Here is a 20612-nt window from a genome sequence, read left to right as displayed (position 1 = left end):
CAATCTGCTGTCAAGTCAAATCCCTCTGTAGAGTTCTTGTTTTATTCCAGTCTCAACTACCTTCCAGGAAGGATTCCTGCCTTCCGTCCTGAATTGTACACACCATCTTCCCTCATCCAATATCCCCCGAGTCGATAGCTACAAAGAAAGATGAGCTTTAGGAAGACACAGGTTCTTGAGATCAGCTATGAATGGCTGGTCCATACCCTAGAACCACAGGTTGGAAAGGCCATTAGAGATCATCTCCAAACTAGGCCATTTTGCAGGTGGGAAAATCAAGGTCTAGGGAAGACGATGACTTTCCAAAGTGTTACGGCAAGTGAGTAATAAAAGGAAACCCATGTCTCCTGATTCTCACCCCGGGTTAAGAATTCTAGAATGCTTTTTCCCTAGCAGCCCCCAGGCCCTACCAGTCCCATTAGGACTTTTGCCTGCTTGGGGTTGGTTTCACTCTTTCCTCTGTCTCTACCCTCGGTGGAGATGGAGGAGAAGGTCAGTGTTCCGGATGTTCTGCTGAGTCTCTCCTCAGATCCCTTCCTTGGGATATCAGCCTTCACAGTCTGGCTCCCTGACTTCTTTGTTCATACTTGAGCTGGACCAAGCACAGCAAACACTACATCGGATGGAGAACTGGGGGCTCCAAGAAGAGCAGGGGGAGCACAGGCTGGGAGACAGGAGGGAAAAGAGAAGAGGAACTCAGATGAGCATTCACCGACCACCCACCATCCAGCAGGCACTGTTCATTCTTGTTCCATTGCTCATTATCTAACTCTTTGCAGCCCCATGGACTGCAGCACACCAGGCTTCCCTGTCCTTCACTATCTCCTGGAGTTTGCTCAAAGTCATGTCCATGGAGTCAGTGATGCCATCCAACCAACTTATCCTCTGTCACCCCCTTCTCCTCCTGCAGGCACTGTGCTGGGCAGGTATAACATCTCATTTATTCTCAGGACCCCATAAGATAGGGAATGTTTTATAAATGAGACTGTTTTTCCTGTTTTACAAATGAGAATGCTGAGGCCTAGAAAAGTGGCTTGGCTTGTAGAGCTGGTCTGCAGGGATCCCAAGATTAAAACCCAGGACTCCCTGACCCCAAAGCCCCTGCCAGGTCCGGAGCTCCCAGACCACGTGCTTTGTCACAGTAACATCAAGAGTTCTCAAAGCACCACCAGGAGCTGGAGTTTCTCTCCTAAGGACCCAATCAACGAGGTCAAGGCTAACAGAAATCAGCGCAAAGTCCTGCACAGAAGTTCAAGAAGACAGCTGCACAAAAGTGTCCTGGAGGTCTGGTTACTAGACCACAGCTCATCATAGGATCACCAAGTGTAATACAGCTGCCATTGCCTTTTAGTTCCAAAGGACTCTGAGTGTAGAAAGTCCTAGGCTTTGACTGACCATAAACAAGCATGAGATAAATCAAGAAAAGGTTTGGGGTGGTGTCTCAACAGGGTGTGTGGAGCAGCGGGCTGTGGCTGCCTGAAAAGCTAATGAGCTATTGGTTTGCATTAATCCAGTGTAATATCAATAGTTTTGTGCCCAGTCCCTGTGCTAAATGTATCACATGTTTTATCTCATCTAATTCTCACATGACCCCATGGAGTCTATAATTCTTGTTTTACAGATCAGAAAACTAAGACGTGAAGAAAGTTGACCAAGGTCACGCAGCTAGTAAATAACTGAATTCAAGCTCAGATCTGATCATTGTCAAGAAAAATGACAGTCCAGGTCCCCTTTGGAGTCAAGCATCCACTTTGGGGTATTTTATTTAAGGAAGATACTGGCACGTAGAGAAACGAGGAACCTATTCATGAGGGATACTAAAGACTGTTTAAAGAGGCTGAGAATATTTATCCTGGAGAATAAAATCATCAGAGGACATATAGTTGCTGTTTTCAAGGGCAGAAAGCATCTCTACTTAGAAACAGGTTGGATTCATGGGATATTTGTACATTCTCAGTCATGTCTAACACTTGGCAACCCCGTGGACTGTAAGCCACCAGGCTCCTCTGTCCATGGAATTTTCCAGGCAACAATACTGGAGCAGGTAACCATTTCCTATGCCAGGGGATCTATCAAACCCAGGGGCTGAACCCCCGTCACCTGCGTTGGCAGACGAGTCTTTGCCACTGAGCGGCCTGGGAAGCCCCTCTGGACATGTACCAACCATTTGCTGGTTAAGTTCAAAGGGGCATATTACAGCCAACTGCTGTTGCCACCTACTGGTGGAAGGTAAAAATGACATGCTGATTTCAGCTACCATCACGGTTGCATTCATAGAACCCTAACTTTCTGTACGTAGAAGGGCTTTTAAACATAACCATTGTCGTGTGTAAAAGGTAATAGGTTACCTCTGTCGGAAGAGAATTAGGACCAATGGGTTAAAATCACAAGGGAAGAGATTTTGGTTCCAAAATGAAAGGTACTTTTCTGACAATTAAACCATCCCACTAACCTAAGGGACAGCTTGGGAGTAGTTAGGTTTTTGTCTGTGGAAGAAACCAAGTCAATCTGAATCTCCCATCTCTCAGATGAATGAGAGAAATCAGTCCCAGTGTCTTGGCGGGTCTCAGCACTCATGGCTTCCCTATTCTGAGTTACAGTTGGCCATTTGGGTAGGGGTCTGCCAGGCTTGATAGCCTCTGGGTTTTCTTATGCAGGGAGGAACGTCTAGGCTAGGCCAGACAGAAGGAGGATACCGTGGAGGCAGAGCAGAAGGGAGGGGGATATTCTGGACAGGTGGGGTCTGGCAACAGTGATCCTCGAGTTATGACCTTATGGATTTCCCTGGTGGCTCAGATGGTAAAGCATCCGCCTAAAATGTGGGAGACCCGGCTTCAGTCCCTGGGTTGGGAAGATCTCCTGGAGAAGGAAATAGCAACCCACTCCAGTATTCTTGCCTGGAAAATCCCACGGATGGAAGAGCCTGGTGGGCTACAGTCCATGGGGTCACAAAGAGTCGGACACGACTGAGCAACTTCACTCACTATGACCTTATACTTGACCAAGGAACAGAAAAGGATGGTTCAGTGAGTAAATGGTCATGACTCTCCATCTCTTCCCAAACTGACCTCCCACATGGGGCCATGTGTAAACAACCCAAGGAAACAACATCTCCTTGTAGATTCTGTAAATGTGATTAAGGCTCTGCTGGAGACAAAGGTTCAGAGTATAGGCAAGGTCAGAGACCAGTCTGGGTCAGGGTTAGGTCAAGAGCTCTGCCCTCTCTCTCTTCCACAGCCTGTGAGAGTCTTCTCATTAAAGCCCTACATTGATTTGGATCCCAGATGCTGGCCATTGCACCTTATTCATTCTCTGGGGATCAGTCTAGTAAGAGTTTATGGAGAAGGGACGATGAAATTAGACAAACCCTAGCTTGCATCATAGCATAGCTACATATTAGCCTTGTGAAATTAGATTGCTATCTTATCTGATCTGAGCCTCAGTTTCCCCATCTGTAGAATGGGCACAGTGACTATATTCTCCTAATCAGACAGATATGAGGATTCAATGAGACCTCTCACATAAATCACTGAGTACAGTGCCTGGGCCACATGGTATATTATTATTATTAAATTAACCTCTGTCCATAAAGATCAGCCTCACCTCCCTGTACACTCCCCCATTTTCTGTGGCCATGGGCCCTGGTCATGGACATATTTGATACTGACATCTCCCTGCTGGACCTCACTTGGTTAACAAGAATCACAGGGGCCCCACACATGAAAACACCCACACCCTTGGCTATCAACGCTCCACCACCCTCCCTCCCACCTTCTCTGATGTGGTAGGAACAGAGATGTAATTGAGAGCCCTTGGCCCTTAGATGAGGCAAGATATGCTCTGGGATTACTCATTTTTCTCTCAGAAAGAGGAGCAGCCGGGCCCATCTGAAAGGGAGTCCCTCCTGGAACCCGGCACCCAGGAGGTCACCCTGAAGGACCTGCGGAGGAGCCTGCGCCCTGGTGGCCCTGGGCGGCTCTGTTACTGGTCAGTACGTGTCTGTGTGCATGCGTGCGGGTTCCTGCAGTGACTGGTCTGGAGCCCCTGCCCCCACCCCGGGTGTGTGCCAGGGTCGGGTGGTGTGGAGGGAAGGATACAGGCTTTGAAGTTTGCGGTGCTGGGTTCATTTGCCCAGCCTGCAGCATTCAGGCCATATGGAAAGTCTCAGGGTCCTCATTTGAAACAAGGGGAAAGGAAGACCTAGTTTACATGGCATTCGCTAATTAAATCAGAGGATGGATAAAAAAATATCTGGCACAAGGTCTTCGCACATGGTGGACACTCAGATGATGGCTTCGGTCAATTCTGTGCTTGTTGGTTTAACGGGGAATGAGTTCATGACAGGGTTTAGTTTATCTAGTGATCATGCCATCTCTCTCTCCTTAGGTGACCTTTGGTCAACAGCCGCGTATTTGCCTCTTTTTCCTATTTTTGAAAGGAGTTGTGGGTAATTCCCTAGTGGTCTAGTGGTTAGGACTCGGTGCTTTCACTGTCATGGGCCTGGGTTCAATCCCCGATTGGGGAACTTAGATCCTGCAACCCACAAGGTGCAGCCAAAGGGAATTGTGAGAAAGCATTACTGGTGAGTGTTCTCAGCTTGATATTGGTGGAGACAGAAGCAGAGAGTTTAGGCAAATGCATATTAGAAGTCTTTATGTGCCAAGATAGGGCGTGTGTGTTGCGGGAGGGAGCAGTTCAGCTACCTCTCCCTGGGAGTAGGGGTTGGGGGTGGAAGGTTGGGGGAGACTTTAATTCCATGTTCTCTTATTGGTCCATACTTGTTTTTATAGAAAGAATTTTTTTTTTTTTTCCTGTTTTGAGCCCCTGTCTCTAATTAGTTCGGACTTCCCTGGTGGCTCAGATGGTAAAAGCATCTGCCTACAGTGCGGGAGACCTGGGTTCGATCCCTAGGTCAGGAAGATCCCCTGGAGAAGGAAATGGCACCCCACTCCCGTGCTCTTGCCTGGAAAATCCCATGGACGGAGGAGCCTGGTAGGCTACAGACCATGTGGTCGCAAAGAATTGGACACGACTGAACGACTTCACTTTCACTTTCTCTAATTAGTTCAGCCAATATCCACTAATACCCGCTGAAATCCTAAGGGATACCCTTTATTGAGCACTTAAAAGCACTTTCCATACTTAACCTTGAACCCTCAGTTCCCTTGGGAAAAGCTGCCTCCTTTTACAAAGAGCAAACCCAGCTAGGAGAAGTTCAACCACTCACCCAGGTCCTACCACCCACAAAGGTGAGGAGAGCCAGACTCTTTTTATCTGAAGGAGACAGAAAGATGTGGGAAAAAAGCCAAAAGCAGTTTCTAACTCAAGGGCCTGACAATGAACGCGGAAAGTTGGCTGCCAGGCACAGGCCATTGCGGTGCAGCTTTGCCAAGTGCTGCTGTGGGAGAGCAGAGGGCAGAGGGGTTGATTCCGTCTGGCGGGAAGTCTTCCTGGAGGTGACTGGGCTGAATCTGGAAGGTTCCTTTTGGAAGGGGAGTGGGCAGCAGAGCATGGCTGGCAACCCAGGCCTGTCTAAGGTGGTCGGGAGACAGGAAGTTCAGCCAGGCCAGAAGGCTGGCCAGTGTGGCGATGTCAGACAGTGCTGCAGAGGGCTCCTTCAGGGAGCCTGAGTCATCCAAGTCCTGAGGATCTGGTTCAGGGGAGGAAGGGACAGACAAAGTGGGGCTTGGGTCTGTGACTGAGGCAGGACTTCAAGGCTTAAAGGAGGGGCGGAGACGGTGAAGGCAGAGCCCATCCTGTGGATCAGCAGGCCCGGCCACACGGGGTCATTATGCAGTTGAGAATGGGAGGGCTGGCTAGGAACAGGTCGTCGCCTCCAGAGCCACCAGCCTGGCTGCAGGTGACCCCAATGGAAGGGGTGCTGGCCCCTGTTTCCATCACGAGCTGGCACAGGTAGGGGACCTGGGGGGAGCCACAGCCTGGGGCCGCAGCTCAGAGACAGCAAAGACCAGGAGTGACGTGGGAGGACGGAGTGGCCCATTGTCCCAACAATTTGACAGAGGTTGGTGTGGGGAGCCAAGAGGCTGAAAAGGAGGTTGGAAACAGCCAGTGAAGGGCTTTCACTGCCAGACATTCAGGTGTGGGTACAGGGGAGATGACTTGTTTTTTGAGCCTGGGAATGCCATGATCAAACCTAGGGTCTCTCTCACCAGAATGTGAGCTTCTGGAGGCAAGGAGTTGGCCTTTGGGCCAAGTTCCACATCTCCCTAGCTGGGGGACTGTGGTCGAGTCACTCAGCCACACCGAGCCTCAGTTAGCTTCCCAGCAGCAAAATGCAGTGATTGAGAGCATTAAATGAGTTGACAGATGTCACATATGAGGGCACCTACGGCAGCCTTGTGCAAAGAAGACGCCTTCTTTGCTTGGAGAGTTTTGCGCAACTTCAGTTGCCTCTCGCCCCACCCCCAGCCCAAACCACACCCATCTTTCAAGACCCATTCAGATTAATCTTCTTGAAGTCACTCTTCACAAGCCAATAGCTCATCTCACTGACTGCTTAATAATCATATAGCATAGCTAGTTTTTTTAGCTGCTTCCCCACACCCCCATCTTATATTGTAAAGATTTTGAAACCAGGAACAGCATTTCAGGCACTGTCGTAGGGTGGTCAAAGTCTCACTAGCACGGGCAATAGGTGCCCTGGGTTCAGTTCTCCTGGGTAACTTGGGGCTCCATGTGGTACTGGGGGGCTTCAGTTTCATCAGTAAAATGGCAACAATAACCTTCCTCACACATTTTCTAGAAGATCAATTTAGATACTCGGTGTGAAACATAGTCAGGAGGAGTTGAATAAATATTGTTGAATGAATTGAAACTGCTTTGAAAAATGGAATCTTTAAAAATGTCAAACCTTATTTTTAACTCCCCATTGTTCATTGTTCAGTTGCCAAGTTGTGTCCAACTGTTTGCAGCCGCATGGACTGCAGAACACCAGCCTTCCCTGTCCTCCACTATTTCCCAGAGTTTGCTCGTGTTCAGATCCATTAAATCGGTGTTGCTATCCAACCATATCATCCTCTGCCAGCTTCTCTTTTTGTCTTCAATCTTTCCCAGCATCAGGGTCTTTTCCAATGAGTTGGAACTCCCATGCTGCTGCTGCTGTTGCTAAGTCGCGTCAGTCGTGTCCGACTCTGTGTGACCCCATAGACAGCAGCCCACCAGGCTCCTCTGTCCCTGGGATTCTCCAGGCAAGAGCCCTGGAGTGGGTTGCTATTTCCTTCTCCAGTGCATGAAAATGAAAAGTGAAAATGAAGTCGTTCAGCCGTGTCTGACTCTTAGCGACCCCATGGACTGCGGCCTACCAGATTCCTCTGTCCATGGGATTTTCCAGGCAAGAGTACTGGAGTGGGTTGCCATTGCCTTCTCCGTGGACCCCCCATAGTATATAGTAAAAGGCCTGATGTTTACTTGCTGCCAGGAGAAACTTGCCACCAAAGGTCTGTCTAGTCAAGGCTATGGTTTTTCCAGTAGTCATGTATGGATGTGAGAGCTGGACTATAAAGAAAGCTGAGCGCCGAAGAATTGATGCTTTTGAACTGTGGTGTTGGAGAAGACTCTTGAGAGTCTCTTGGACTGCAAGGAGATCCAACCAGTCCATCCTAAAGGAAATCAGTCCTGAATATTCATTGGAAGGACTGATGCTGAAGCTGAAACTCCAATACTTTGGCCACCTGATGCGAAGAGCTGACTCATCTGAAAAGACCCTTATGCTGGGAAATATTGAAGGTGGGGGGAAAAGGGGATGACAGAGGATGAGATGGTTGGATGGCATCACCAACTCAATGGGCATGAGTTTGAGTAAACTCCGGGAGTTGGTGATGGACAGGGAGGCCTGGCGCGCTGCAGTCCATGGGGTCGCAAAGAGTCGAACGCAACTGAGCAACTGAGCTGAACTGACTGAAGAGAAACTACATGCTTAAATATTTCCTCCAGTCACCCAGATGAAGACCAAAAGAGGCATCACACAGGGATTATAAAATAACTGGTTTTAACCAAAATTTCATCTTCCCTTTCAGCACATCGAGATGACCACAGCCACCCCTTTGGGGGGTAACACCATCTTCTCACTGAACATGACCACCAGAGGAGAAGACTTTCTGTACAAGAGTAAGGTCAACTGGGCTTGGCGGCCAGGGGATCGAGGGCGGGACAGGGTCTGTCTTCAGCTCCTGGTGTCAAGGTCAAGAGCGTGGCCTCTGCAGACAAAGTGCTTGGGTCTCAATAATGCCGTTTGCCAACTGCATGAACCTGAGCACATGACTTCACTGCTCTCGGCTTGTTTCATCATCTGTGTTGCTGTGGTTGTTTACTTGCTAACTCATGTCTGACTCTTTTGTGACCCTGTGGACCATAGCCTGCCAGGCTTCTCTGTCCATGGGATTTCCCAGTCAAGAATACTGTAGTGGATTGCCCTTTCCTTCCCCAGGGAATCTTTCTGACCCAAGGATCAAACCCAAGTCTCCTGCATTGGCAGGCAGATTCTTTACCCCTGAGCCACCAGGGAAGCCCACCTAAGTACTTAATGAGTATTATTATTACTACTATTACTTTTATTTTCATTATGGAGTTTGGGGGCTTAGAGGGCAGTGGGAATTTGAATCTCTTGTAAGATAGCCCTGCATGGGACTTTCCTGGTGGTCCAGTGCTTAAAAATCCACCTTCCAATGCAGGTAATGGGGTCCAGTCCCTGGTCAGAGAACTAAGATTCCACATGCCATGGGGCAACCTAAGCTCATATGCCACAACTAAGACGTAATGCAGCCAAATTTTAAAAAAAAAAAATGTTTTTAAAGGCCCTTACAAGTCACCTTAAAATGACTTTTAAAAGGCCTTTTAAAAGGTCCTTACGAGTCACCTTAAAATGCAACTACTTTCATATTTTCTTTGGAAAGCAAAAACATCCTGTCAATTTACAAAGAAGTCAATGGATGTAGGTGGGAAGAGCTAGTCCTGGAGAGACCTTTGCCAGGAACAAGAGGCCCCCAGAAGGAGAAAAGTGAGGACCACTCTTCAGAAAACCAACTGATTGTATTAGGTGGAGTTTGGGTCCACTTTGTATGTGCGTGTATGCTAAGTCATTTCTCTCATGTCTGACTCTTTTCCACCCTGTGGACTGTATTCTGCCAGGCTCCTCTGTCCATGGGATTCTCCAGGCAAGAATGCTGGAGTGGGTCGCCATGCCCTCCTCCAGGGGGTCTTCCCGGCCCAGGGATTGAACCCACATCTCTTTCATCTCCTGCATTGGCAGGCAGAGTCTTTACCACTATCGCCACCTGGGAAGCCCCTCTCTTTGGTTCATACCTCTGAGGATGGAACAGGCCTCCCAGCACACATGGGGCAGTGATGAGTGATGAGCAGTGATAATCGGCTCCAGACTGTGGTACTGGCAGGGAGCTGGATTCGTGGCAGGGTGTGTCTCTTACATGGAGACCCAGAGAGAGTCACTCTTGGGACGGGGTCTCATGTGTTAGCCTGCTCTTTGCTGGGTGCAGAGACCTACAGAGGCCTGCTGAGGAATGTCTCAAAACAGTTCTAAAGGGAAATGCAAAGCAGATAGAATTACTGTCAGCAAGGTGGGAATAATACTGTTTCATGGTTCTCAACCGGGCAATTTTGCCCCCTAAATAGAATTGCCAAAATGAACAAATAAAAGTACAAGTTACCAATTAAATTTGAATATAAGATAAACAATTAATAGATTTTTAGAATAATGGATATATGGTGTAATATTTCAGATGCATTTTGAAATTTGTCATTATTTATCAGATATTCTAATATACATGGGTATCCTATATTATATCTGACAACTCTACCACCAGGGATATTTGGCAATGCCTGAAGACATATTTGGTTATTCCAACTGGGGGTGTGTGGGGAAAAGTGCTCCTGGTATCTAGTGAGTATAAGCCAGGGATACTGCCAAACACCCTACAGTGCAGAGGTGTTTTGTCCCCATGACAAAGAATTATCCAGACACTGGTTGAAAAACCCACTGGACTCCCCAGGAAGGAAAGGAAAACTCCGTGATGGATTTCCCACCCCCTCCTTTTGTCCCTCCCAGTCTTTCTTCCTATGAATAATTGCACAGGTCTTTTTTTTGTTTAAGTAAACTTTTTTTTGGCCATGGTGTGGGAGGCATGCGGGATCCTAATTCCTTGACCAGGGACCAAACCTGTGCCCCCTGCACTGGAAGCGCAGAGTCTTAACCACTAGACTTTCAGGAAGAAAGTCCAAAAGTAAACTTTTTATAAAAGCATTGCTGCTGCTAAGTCGCTTCAGTCGTGTCCAACTCTGTGCAACCCCATAGATGGCAGCCCACCAGGCTACCCCGTCCCTGGGATTCTCCAGGCAAGAACACTGGAGTGGGTTGCCACTACCTTCTCCAGTGCATGAAAGTGAAAAGTGAAAGTGAAGTCGCTCAGTCATGTCCAACTCTTTGCAACCCCATGGACTGCAGCCCACCAGGCTTCTCTGTCCATGGGATTTTCGAGGCAAGAGTACTGGAGTGGGGTGCCATTGCCTTCTCCGATAAAAGCATTACATACATCGAAACAGCTGGATGAATTTCCACAGAGTGCACACAGCTGTGTAACCAGCACCCAGATGAAGGAGCAGACCGCCGTCAGTGTCCAGGAAGTTCCAGTGCTCCGTGCAAGCATTAGCCGCCGCCCACTCAAGGGAACCCACATTTTACTAATTTCTACCACTGTAGATTAATTCTACCCTGGTTTTTAACTTTGTATACATGGAATCATGTATCTGTATGTTTTGTATCTGACTTCTTTTGCTTAACGTTATGTTTGTGTGTACATATTTTAATGGTTGCAATATAATGTGTATATATGTATACGTGGGTATGTGTATAGTATCATATTCTATTTTCCACTTTTAAATCATAAGTGTTCCATGTACCAGAGTCTTCATAATCATTATTTTAATTACTGTATAATACTTCAAGGGATAAGTATACCATATCTTTTTAACCTTTTGCATATTTAGAATATTCAGAATGTAATAAGCATTTTCATTTATACAGCTTTTTCTTTATTGGGGATTACTGCCTATGATCAATTATCCAAAATCGAATAGATTGGTTTAAAGTGTGACGTTTTCTTATGATTGTTGATACTTTCAATATCAATTCTGGCAAAGATATTGATCTTGAACCTAAAATTAGAAATTGACATTAGGACTGGGTGCTGATATTGAAAGTAGAATCTGAGATATTAAGCTACAAGGACATTCATTATAGCCTTGTTTTTAATAGTGTAAAATTGAATGCAACATAAATATCCTCAGTAAAGAATTGGCAAATAAATTATGGCCAGCCAAACAACGGAGTACTATACAGCCTTCAAAAGTCATGAAGAAAAACATATACCTGTATAGCAATATAATCAGGATATTTTGTTATAAACCAGTTTATGGAACATGGTTCCATTTTTATCAAATACATATTTTTCCATTTTTATAAATATTTTCTTAAGATAGATTTTTAGACATAGGATTATTAAATTATTCAAAAGGTATGGATATTTAATATGTATATATGCAAAAATATGATCATATTGGTGAATGTATACATATGTAGACTCTCAGTGGTTCTCGGGGCAAGGAGGTCTTATCCTCCCCTTCTTTTTGGCTTGTGTTTGTTTATATTACCAAATTATCTACAGGGGCTTCTCTGGCAGTCCAGTGGTTAAGACTTCACACTTTGAATGCAAAAGCATGGATTCAATCCCTGGCCAGGGAACTAAGATCCTACATGCCATATGGTACAGTCAAATATATATATAAATATACAAAAATTGCATATTACTCTTGTATTATCAAAAAGAAGCAAGGATGTTTTTTTCATGCAAGCAGTTTGAAGTATGTTGGGGATGATAAAAGCGGGACTGGACCTTCGGCAGAATTCTGGCTGGTAGTGTGCTGAGGGCCCTCACACACACAGCGGGTAGAGGTGCTCTGCTGCTCTAGAGCGATTCTCCCCTGGGGTCCGCAGTGAGTGTTCCAGCAGTGAGTGTGGCGTTCTCTCCTCTCCTTGACCCAGGGAGGGTGCAGGGTGCCGCCATGTGGGTCCCGCTCCCATCTTCTGAATCCTTCTTTGGACTCCGTTTGCACACTAGCCTGGGCTTCCCTAGTGGTTCAGACTGTAGAGACTCTGCCTGCCATGCTGGAGACCCAGGCTCCATCCTTGGGTCGAGAAGATCCTCTGGAGAAGGGAATGGCTACCCACTCCAGTATTCCTGCCTGGAAATTCCCTGGTGCGCTACAGTCCATGGGGTCACCAAGAGCTGCACACGAGTGAGCAACTAACACTTTCACTGCACACTGGCATGTCCACTCCTCTCTTCCTCGTAGGTTCTGGAGCCATCATTGCTGCCGTTGTGGTGGTTGTCATCATCATCTTCACCGTGGTTCTGATCTTACTGAAGATGTACAACAGGTACGGGATGCCCTGGGCTTTAGAACCATCTGGTCCCTTCAGTGATGCTAGAATGAATGGAAGCTAATGTTTGTAGTTGCCTGTTATGTGCACAGGAGTATCTTTGAGTCCATTTTCAAATGCTCTTACCTTTTGTGGGTCCTTTTTTGATGTTTAGTCTACTGGAAGAATAAACTTGCCTGGGGGCTTGGACGGTAAAGCATCTGCCTGTGATGTGGGAGACCCAGGTTCGATCCCTGGGTCAGGAAGATCCCCTGGAGAAGGAAATGGCAACCCACTCCAGTACTCTTGCCTGGAAAATTCCATGGATGGAGGAGCTTGGTAGGCTACAGTCCATGGGGTTGCAAAGTCAGACATAACTGGGCGACTTCACTTTCACTTTCACTACTGGAAGAACTTCACAGTGACCGTAGATTTTTATATTTGGAGAAGTATTTTCGATATACAATGATGATAATGACCTTTTTTTTTTTTTTTTTGGCCACCCTGTATGACATACATGATCTTAGCCTAACCAGGGATCAAACCCGTGCCTCCTGCATTGGGAGCATAGAGTCTTAACCACTGGACCGCCAGGGAAGTCCCATGATAATGATCTTGAGCTCTGTGATAAACTCATGTGTAATTTACAGATAGTAAAGTGGTGTTTCAATCCCATTCTGTTGGAGAGCCCTCTGTGAGGTTATACTGAGTGGCCCATGTAAGTACTTGGTGTGACAAACACTGAAATGTACATACCTATTTTCTGGCATCAAATAAGAGGAAATAATATAGATTGATTGCAAAAAGAATAAATGTTGTGTTATCACCTCTAGTCACAACTTTGCTAGAAGGTTGTTCTTTTGAGGGAAGAAATCAAAATAAAAAAACTGCATTCAATTACATCATAGAAGACCTAGAAGCCATTAAAAGAACAAAAAGATTTTGTAGAAATGCATTTATTGATGAGAAAAACTGTTTACAACATATTGTCAAAATTTGCAAGGCAGTAGGTATATCATGATCATATACATGGGTTGCACACACACACCCAGGAAAAGTTCAAATAATACACAGCAAGGTATTAACAACCAGTATGTCTGCATAATGGAATTGCTAGTAGGTTAGTTGGTAGGTTGGCTTTTGCACAGTCAGGGGGTGTGCGTCTTGATATCTGCATTGTTTTTATAATGACAATGTTATTTGTAAAGGTAGCTAACATATATTGATCTCTTACTATAAGTGAAAGTCGCTCAGTTGTGTCCAACTCTTTGTGACCCCATGGACTATACACTTGATAGAATTCTCCAGGTCAGAATACTGGAGTGGGTAACCTTCCTTCTCCAGGGGATCTTCCCAGCCCAGGAATTGAACCCAGGTCTCCTGTATTGCAGGCGGATTCTTTACCAGCTGAGCCACCAGGGAAGTTTACTATGTGCTGGGACAATTCTAAGCTCTTTACATGTGTTAACTCAGTTAGTCTTCATAACAGTGTCAGAAAGTGGGTATTCTATATCCCCAGTTGTATACGTTTGAAACAGGCAGGGGAAGATTAAATGACATGTCCAAGTTTACTCAACCCTAGTTGATAGAGTTGGGATTCGAACTCATGCATCTTGTTTCAGAGAAAGTATTCCCACCAGTACACATATAATAATAATAATAATATTTCATATGTTAAAAAATATTTACAATTTGGGTATATTTCAAACCAAGTTGCATCCAACCCTACGGCCTACCTATCATTCCTCTCTATCATTGCTGGAACTCTGAGCCCCTTTCTAGGTTAAAATTGAGATGGAGGCTCCGCTCAGCCCATCCTATTTACAATGATGCCTGAGCTGGGAACTGAGACACCTGGATTTGGTCTTAAGTCTGTCAAAAGCAGTCAAGTTACGGAAGCTCTCCATGCCTTGATTTTATCATCTTTAGAGTGGAAATGTCTCTAAATAGGCATTGCTCCAAAGAAAACACACAGATGGCCACACTCAACATGACTGAATATTAGAGAAATGCAAATCGAAGCTATAATGAGGTCGAGTTACAGATGTGTTAAATATACTTAGGATTGGCAGTTAGTAAGGAGAGAGGGACAAATTGGAAGATTGGGGTTGACATAAATACTATTCTATATAAAAGAGATAATTAATAAAACCCCACTGTATAGCATAGAGAGCTGTGCTCAGTACCCTGTAATGACCTATATGGGAAAAGAATCTAGAAGAGAGTGGGTATATGTATATATATATAGCTGATTCACTTTGCTGTACAGCTAAAATTAACACAATATTGTAAGACAACTATATTCCAATAAAAATGTGAAGGAAAAAAACCCACCTATAATGAGGTATCACCTCATACTGATCATTATAGTTTAGTGGTCCCATTTGTATTTTTGAATATCTTTAATTAAAAGTACTTTTAAGGAAAAATAGCAATTTCCCTTTAAAAATGTGGTGGCCCAGCACCACGTGGTGTTGCTTCCTTCAGGCACTGTAAGTTAAACTCTGCTGCTGCTGCTAAGTTGCTTCAGTCGTGTCCGACTCTGTGCAACCCCATAGAGGGCAGCCCACCAGGCTCCCCCGTCCCTGGGATTCTCCAGGCAAGAACACTGGAGTGGGTTGCCATTTCCTTCTCCAATGCAGGAAAGTGAAAAGTGAAAGTGAAGTCACTCAGTCATGTCCGACTCTTCGCGACCCCATGGACTGCAGCCCACCAGGCTCCTCTGTCCATGGGATTTTCCAGGCAAGAGTACTGGAGTGGGGTGCCATCGCCTTCTCTGAAGTTAAACTCTGCATAGATTAAATTAGACAAGAGAAACATGTTCAGTGTGCGGAATGAAAAAATACACATATACTTTTTAGAAAAAAAAATTTTTTAATCTGCAAATAATACATGCTAGAGATGGTGTGGAGAAAAGGGAACCCTCCTACACTGTGGGTGGGAATGCAAATGGTGCAGCCACTGTGGAGAACAGTATGGAGGTTTCTTTAAAATCTTAAAGTGAGAGTAACCATGCATGAGTGCTAAGTTGCTTCAGTTGTGTCCAGCTCTTTGTAACCCCATGAACTATAGCCCACCAGGCTCCTCTGTCCATGGGATTCTCCAGGCAAGAAAACTAGAGTGGGTTGCCATTTCCATCTGTTCAGTTCAGTCGCTCAGTCATGTCCAATCATTTGCGACCCCACAGACTGCAGCACACCAGGCTTCCCTGTCCACCACGAACTCCTGGACCTTGCTCAAACTCATGTCCATTGAACATCCAACCATCTCATCCTCTGTCATCCCTTTCTCCTCCTGCCTTCAGTCTTTCCCAGCATCAGGGTCTTTTCCAATGAGTCAGTTCTTCACATCAAGGGGCCAAACTATTGGAGTTTCAGCTTTAGCATCAGTCCTTCTAATGAGTATTCAGGGCTGATGTTCATATGAACTAGCAGTTCCACTCCTGGGCATATATCCAGAGAAAAACCATACTTCAAAAAGACACATGTGCCCCAATGTTCATAGCAGCGCTACTTAACAACAGCGAGACATGCAAACAGCCTAAATGTCCAGCAGCAGATGAATGGATGAGGAAGATATGGTATGCGCACAGAATGGAACATACCCATCCACGAAAAAGAATGGAATAATGCTATTTGCAGGACATGAATGCACCTAGAGGTTATCTTACTAAGTGAAGTAAGTCAGAAAGAGACAAATATCACATGATATCATTTATATAAGGACTTCCCTGTAGCTCAAATGGTAAAGAATCTGCTTGCAATGCAGGAGACCAGAGTTTGATCCCTGGGTCAGGAAGATCCTCTGGAGAAGGGAATGGCAATCCAATGCAGTATTCTTGCCTGGCTAATCCCATGGACAGAGGAGCCTGGCGGGCTACAGTCCATGGGGTCACAAAGAGTTGGACACGACTGAATGACTAACACACACATCACTTGCATATGGGATCTAAAATCTGATACAAATGAACTTATTTATAAAACAGAAACAGAGGCTTTCCCTAAGTGTAGCTAAGACGCCACACTTCCAATGCAGGATGTGCCCATCTGATCCCTGGTCAGGGATTCTTTTTGGCAGTGTAGCCAAAAATGAAATAAGTAAATAAGATAAAAGTGAAACAGACTCACAGACATAAAAAACAAACGTATGGTTACCAAAGGGAAAAGGTGGGGGTTGGGGGAGAGGAATAAATTAGCAGTTTGGTGTTAGCAGATACTGTATATAAAATAGGTAAACAACAAGGTCCTACTGTATAGCACAGGAAACTATATTCAGTATCAGTATCTACATTAATCTCCTTGCTGGAGCTGTGGTTACACAGCCTGTTCCACAGGGCACACAACGAGGAAGATTCAGCCCTGTGTGGGTATCTCATTACAGGAAAATGAGGACGAGACGGGAGCTGGAACCCAAGGGCCCCAAGCCAGCTTCCCCTTCTGCCCTGGGCGCAAACAGCAATAGCAGCCAACAGCCTGCAACGGTGACCTTCAGCCCTGTTGATGTCCACATGGAGACTCGGTGACTCCCACGCTAGCGTTGTCTCGGCCACTGTCCAAAGAGCCTTCGGTCAAGACCGAGAAGCACATTTTTCCTCTGGCAGCTTCACGATGAGTCCCTTCTGATCAGGTTGAGGGGGGCATCCCTTACTCCATCCCTTATGCTTCTGGCGACCCCCAGCCCCATCTTGCCAGGCCCCAGCCCAGCTTCATCCATATCCCTGCCACCACCCTTCCTAAAAGCTCTGCTAACATTGGGAATCCACTGATGTGGGTTTAGCTGTCTCCTCTAAACGCAACAGCTAGACGGACAGACAGGTAGGCAGGCAAGCAGATAGCCCAGGCCTCTTCTAATTAGGAGTCAGGAGTCAGGGCGTGCTCCTGAGAGTGTCTGCTGAGGTCATATCAGAGGAAGGGCCCTATCCATAGCTTTGCAGCCCAAAATACTTGATCCCGTAATCAGGCACAGGGGAACTAACTGGGACTAACTAACCAAAACTTAACTTGTTCAAATATAACTTGTTCTAGGACTAAATGAACGCTAGCTAGCTTCTGACACCTGATCTGCATATTTCTCCATCTTTAAGAAAGGTTATAGAAAAAACTGAATTCTCCAAAGGTGTCTACTCTACATCTTTAGTAAAGAGTCAAAGTCAAGGACACAGGATGACCTTAGGAAAACACGGGAAGAATGGCCTCTGGGATGAAAGCGTATTGGAGTGTCCACGCCAAGAATGAGCCTGGAGACTGGCCAGGGTGAGGGCCCTTCCCACCCCAGGGGGTGGTGTGGCTGGGTTAACCTGGACTCGGGCTCATTTCTTGGCTTCCCTCTATCTGGATTCTGAGCAGTCCTCACTCTCCAGTTACCACCTTCCTTCCAAGGTCAGGTATTTAGAGACTGATTAGATTACAACTCTATTTATGTTACCACTACCCTTCCTTGGAGAAGGCAATGGCACCCCACTCCAGTACTCTTGCCTCGAAAATCCCATGGACGGAGAAGCCTGGTAGGCTGCAGTCTGTGGGGTCGCTAAGAGTCGGACACAACTGAGTGACTTCACTTTGACTTTTCACTTTCATACATTGGAGAAAGAAATGGCAACCCATTCCAGTATTCTTGCCTGGAGAATCCCAGGGATAGGGGAGCCTGGTGGGCTGCCGTCTGTGGGGTCGCACAGAGTCGGACACGACTGAAGCGACTTAGCAGCAGTAGCAGCTACCCTTCCTTGTCACTTTACAAAGATTCTGGATATATTCAAAGTACCGTATTCACAAACCATTCCCCTGGACAGAACTTACCTCTTTGACTCCTTAGCCTGGAGAAGAGTTGAAAAGGGAAAGAATTTGGGATTAAAGTGACCTGTTTTCTAAGCCCCACTTCCTGGTCGTGAGACCTTGGGAGAGTGATTTGACTCCTCCCTATTCTGTTTCCTAACATGAAGTGGAATAATGTCTGCCCCACTGGGTGACTATAACAAGCCACTCAGGTGGTGCCTGGCACCCAACAGATGCTTTCCAAATGGGAACCACCATTATTATCATGAATTTCTTCCATTGCAAGACATACACTTGTTCCCATTTTAATGATTCTGAAGTCAGAATATGTTTTAAAATTGATGGGTCCATTAACAAAGTTGTATTTTTTTCCCTCTCAAAAAGCTGTTTTTTAACCAATTGTACATTTTATAATTGACAACATCTTGGAAACAAGGTAATAAATCTGTATTCTGTTACAGAAAGTGACACACTCTGACATTTAATCTTAAATTCTAGGAGTCTCTCCTTGTAGCCAGATATCCCTTTTGAGGGAAAACTGAGGATCTTGGAGGTAGGAAGACTATAGAGCTCCTGTCATCCCACTATAAAAATGCTCACTTCAGTGTGTCTGGAGAGGGGCTTTCCTGGCAGTCCAGTGGTTAATACTTCACTCTCCCAGTGCAGGGGGGCATAGGTTTGATCCCTGGTCAGAGAACTACAATCCCTGAGGGCCATGTGGCCAAACAGACACAGACACACATACATACACACACAGACACACAAGAATATGTCTGGAAAAACACTGGCAAATTCTTTCTTCCCAGACATCTCTTCTCCATCCTGTGTTTAAATATCCACCAGACACTTTGCAAGGAGCTTTCATGTAAGTTTTTCTCCTGGGATTTATCTTTCCCAGTTACCCTGGGAGATATTATTTTTTCCATTTGCCATTGAGAATTTCAAACTCAAAGAGAAAAAGTACTTGCCGAAAGCCTCACAGCTAAAGTTGCAAAGACAAGACTCAGATCCAGTTCTCTTTGACTCCAACGTCCATTTTTGTGCTGTGTCACATTCTTCCCTAACATCCTGGCTCAAAGAATGTGGATTCTTCTGTGAGCTCAACAAGAGGAGGACAGGCTTATTCACGTGTCTGAGTGGAGGTCAGGGTCTAGCTTCCACAACAAAAGTGGAGTATATTCACTTTGGTAGCTTCTTTGGGCTTCTGTACCCAAGGGGGCCTTTTCCAAGTCCATCCAAGCTCTAAGGAGTCCTGCTTCATTCCCCCTACCACTTAGTCTCAAGGAGCAAGGCATGAGATGCCTCAAAGCAGGGCAAAGCCATTTAAGGCTCAAGCCCACACAGATATGTTTCCCCAAAGCATTTTGCTTAAAAAAAAAAAAAAAAAAAGTTGGACCATAAAGAAGGCTAAGCACCAAAGAACTGATTCTTTCGAACTGTGGTGTTGGAGAAGACTCTTGAGAGTCCTTGGACTGCAAGGAGATCCAACCAGTCCATTCTGAAGGAGCTCAGTGCTGGGTGTTCATTGGAAGGACTGATGCTGAGGCTGAAACTCCAGTACTTTGACCACCTGATGTGAAGAGCTGATTCACTGGAAAAGACCCTGATGCTGGGGAAGATTGAAGGGAAGAGAAGGGGACCTCAGACGATGAGATGGCTGAATGGCATCACTGACTCAATGGACATGAATCTGAGCAAACGCCGGGAGACAGTGAAGGGCTGTGTGCTGCAGTCTATGAAGCTGCAGAGGGTCAGACACGACTTAGCAGCTGAACAAGAAAACCAGCTCTAAAACCAAACTCTTCTGCCCACAGTGGAATCTTCCAAGAAAGAAAAGCATATTCCTCTAGTATAAATGAAAGCTTGGAAATGGAAAAGGAAGGTAGAGAGGCGAAGGGGAGGCAAAGGAAAAGGAATTGTTGTGTTTTGGTTTTCACTGATGAACTCAAGAAACGTCCTTACACACAGTAAGCATGGTGCCTGCTCTCAGGGAGGCTGCCGCTGGTCTCCTGAGACAGGCATCTTGCAACACAGTTGCATTTTATTTCTGACAGGTGCCTTTCCGCACTGAGCAGATGGTGCCTTATTTGGCCACTGAATCAATGAAAGATATTAAATGCTTACATCTCTAAAAATAAAAAAATGTTTAAATCAAATATTTGTTGAGTTGATTTCAATTCGGAGCTAACAAATGCCTTTTCTGGAAACTTCCTCTCCTTGACAGTGTAAACAGGATCCTGAGGGAAGGCCAGAGCTGTTTCAAACATTGCACTCTCAGTTCTAAAGGATGGTGGAAAAGATGGACTGTTCTGTGAGCCAGAAAACTTGTTAACTTCATTAAATATTACAAAGGAATTCCATTTCGCAGTAGGCTGAGATGCCAAAGTCTG

The 20612-nt window shown here is 45.7% G+C and overlaps 1 protein-coding gene across 5 annotated transcripts in view; it reads left to right on the top strand.

Moving 5' to 3' along the window:
- NCMAP (non-compact myelin associated protein) overlaps positions 1-20378 on the top strand; it is a 51607-nt gene extending 31229 nt beyond the window's left edge. For 2 of the 5 annotated variants that reach the window (XM_027965517.3, XM_042244560.2), the window contains exons 2-4: positions 8037-8127; positions 12385-12469; positions 16832-20378. In XM_027965517.3, the coding sequence (XP_027821318.1) occupies positions 8046-8127; positions 12385-12469; positions 16832-16973 (309 nt within the window). In that variant the 5' untranslated portion in view covers positions 8037-8045 and the 3' untranslated portion in view covers positions 16974-20378. Of the gene's footprint in view, positions 1-3852; positions 3988-4081; positions 4993-8036; positions 8128-12384; positions 12470-16831 lie in introns of those variants that run through there. The other 3 variants (XM_060411453.1, XM_060411452.1, XM_060411454.1) reach the window with 3 other exon arrangements.
- The last annotated feature ends 234 nt before the right edge of the window (positions 20379-20612 follow it).

Source organism: Ovis aries, chromosome 2, assembly GCF_016772045.2.
Source record: "Ovis aries strain OAR_USU_Benz2616 breed Rambouillet chromosome 2, ARS-UI_Ramb_v3.0, whole genome shotgun sequence".
Classification (NCBI taxonomy): Eukaryota; Metazoa; Chordata; class Mammalia; order Artiodactyla; family Bovidae; genus Ovis; species Ovis aries.
This window is presented reverse-complemented; position numbering and strand designations above follow the sequence as displayed.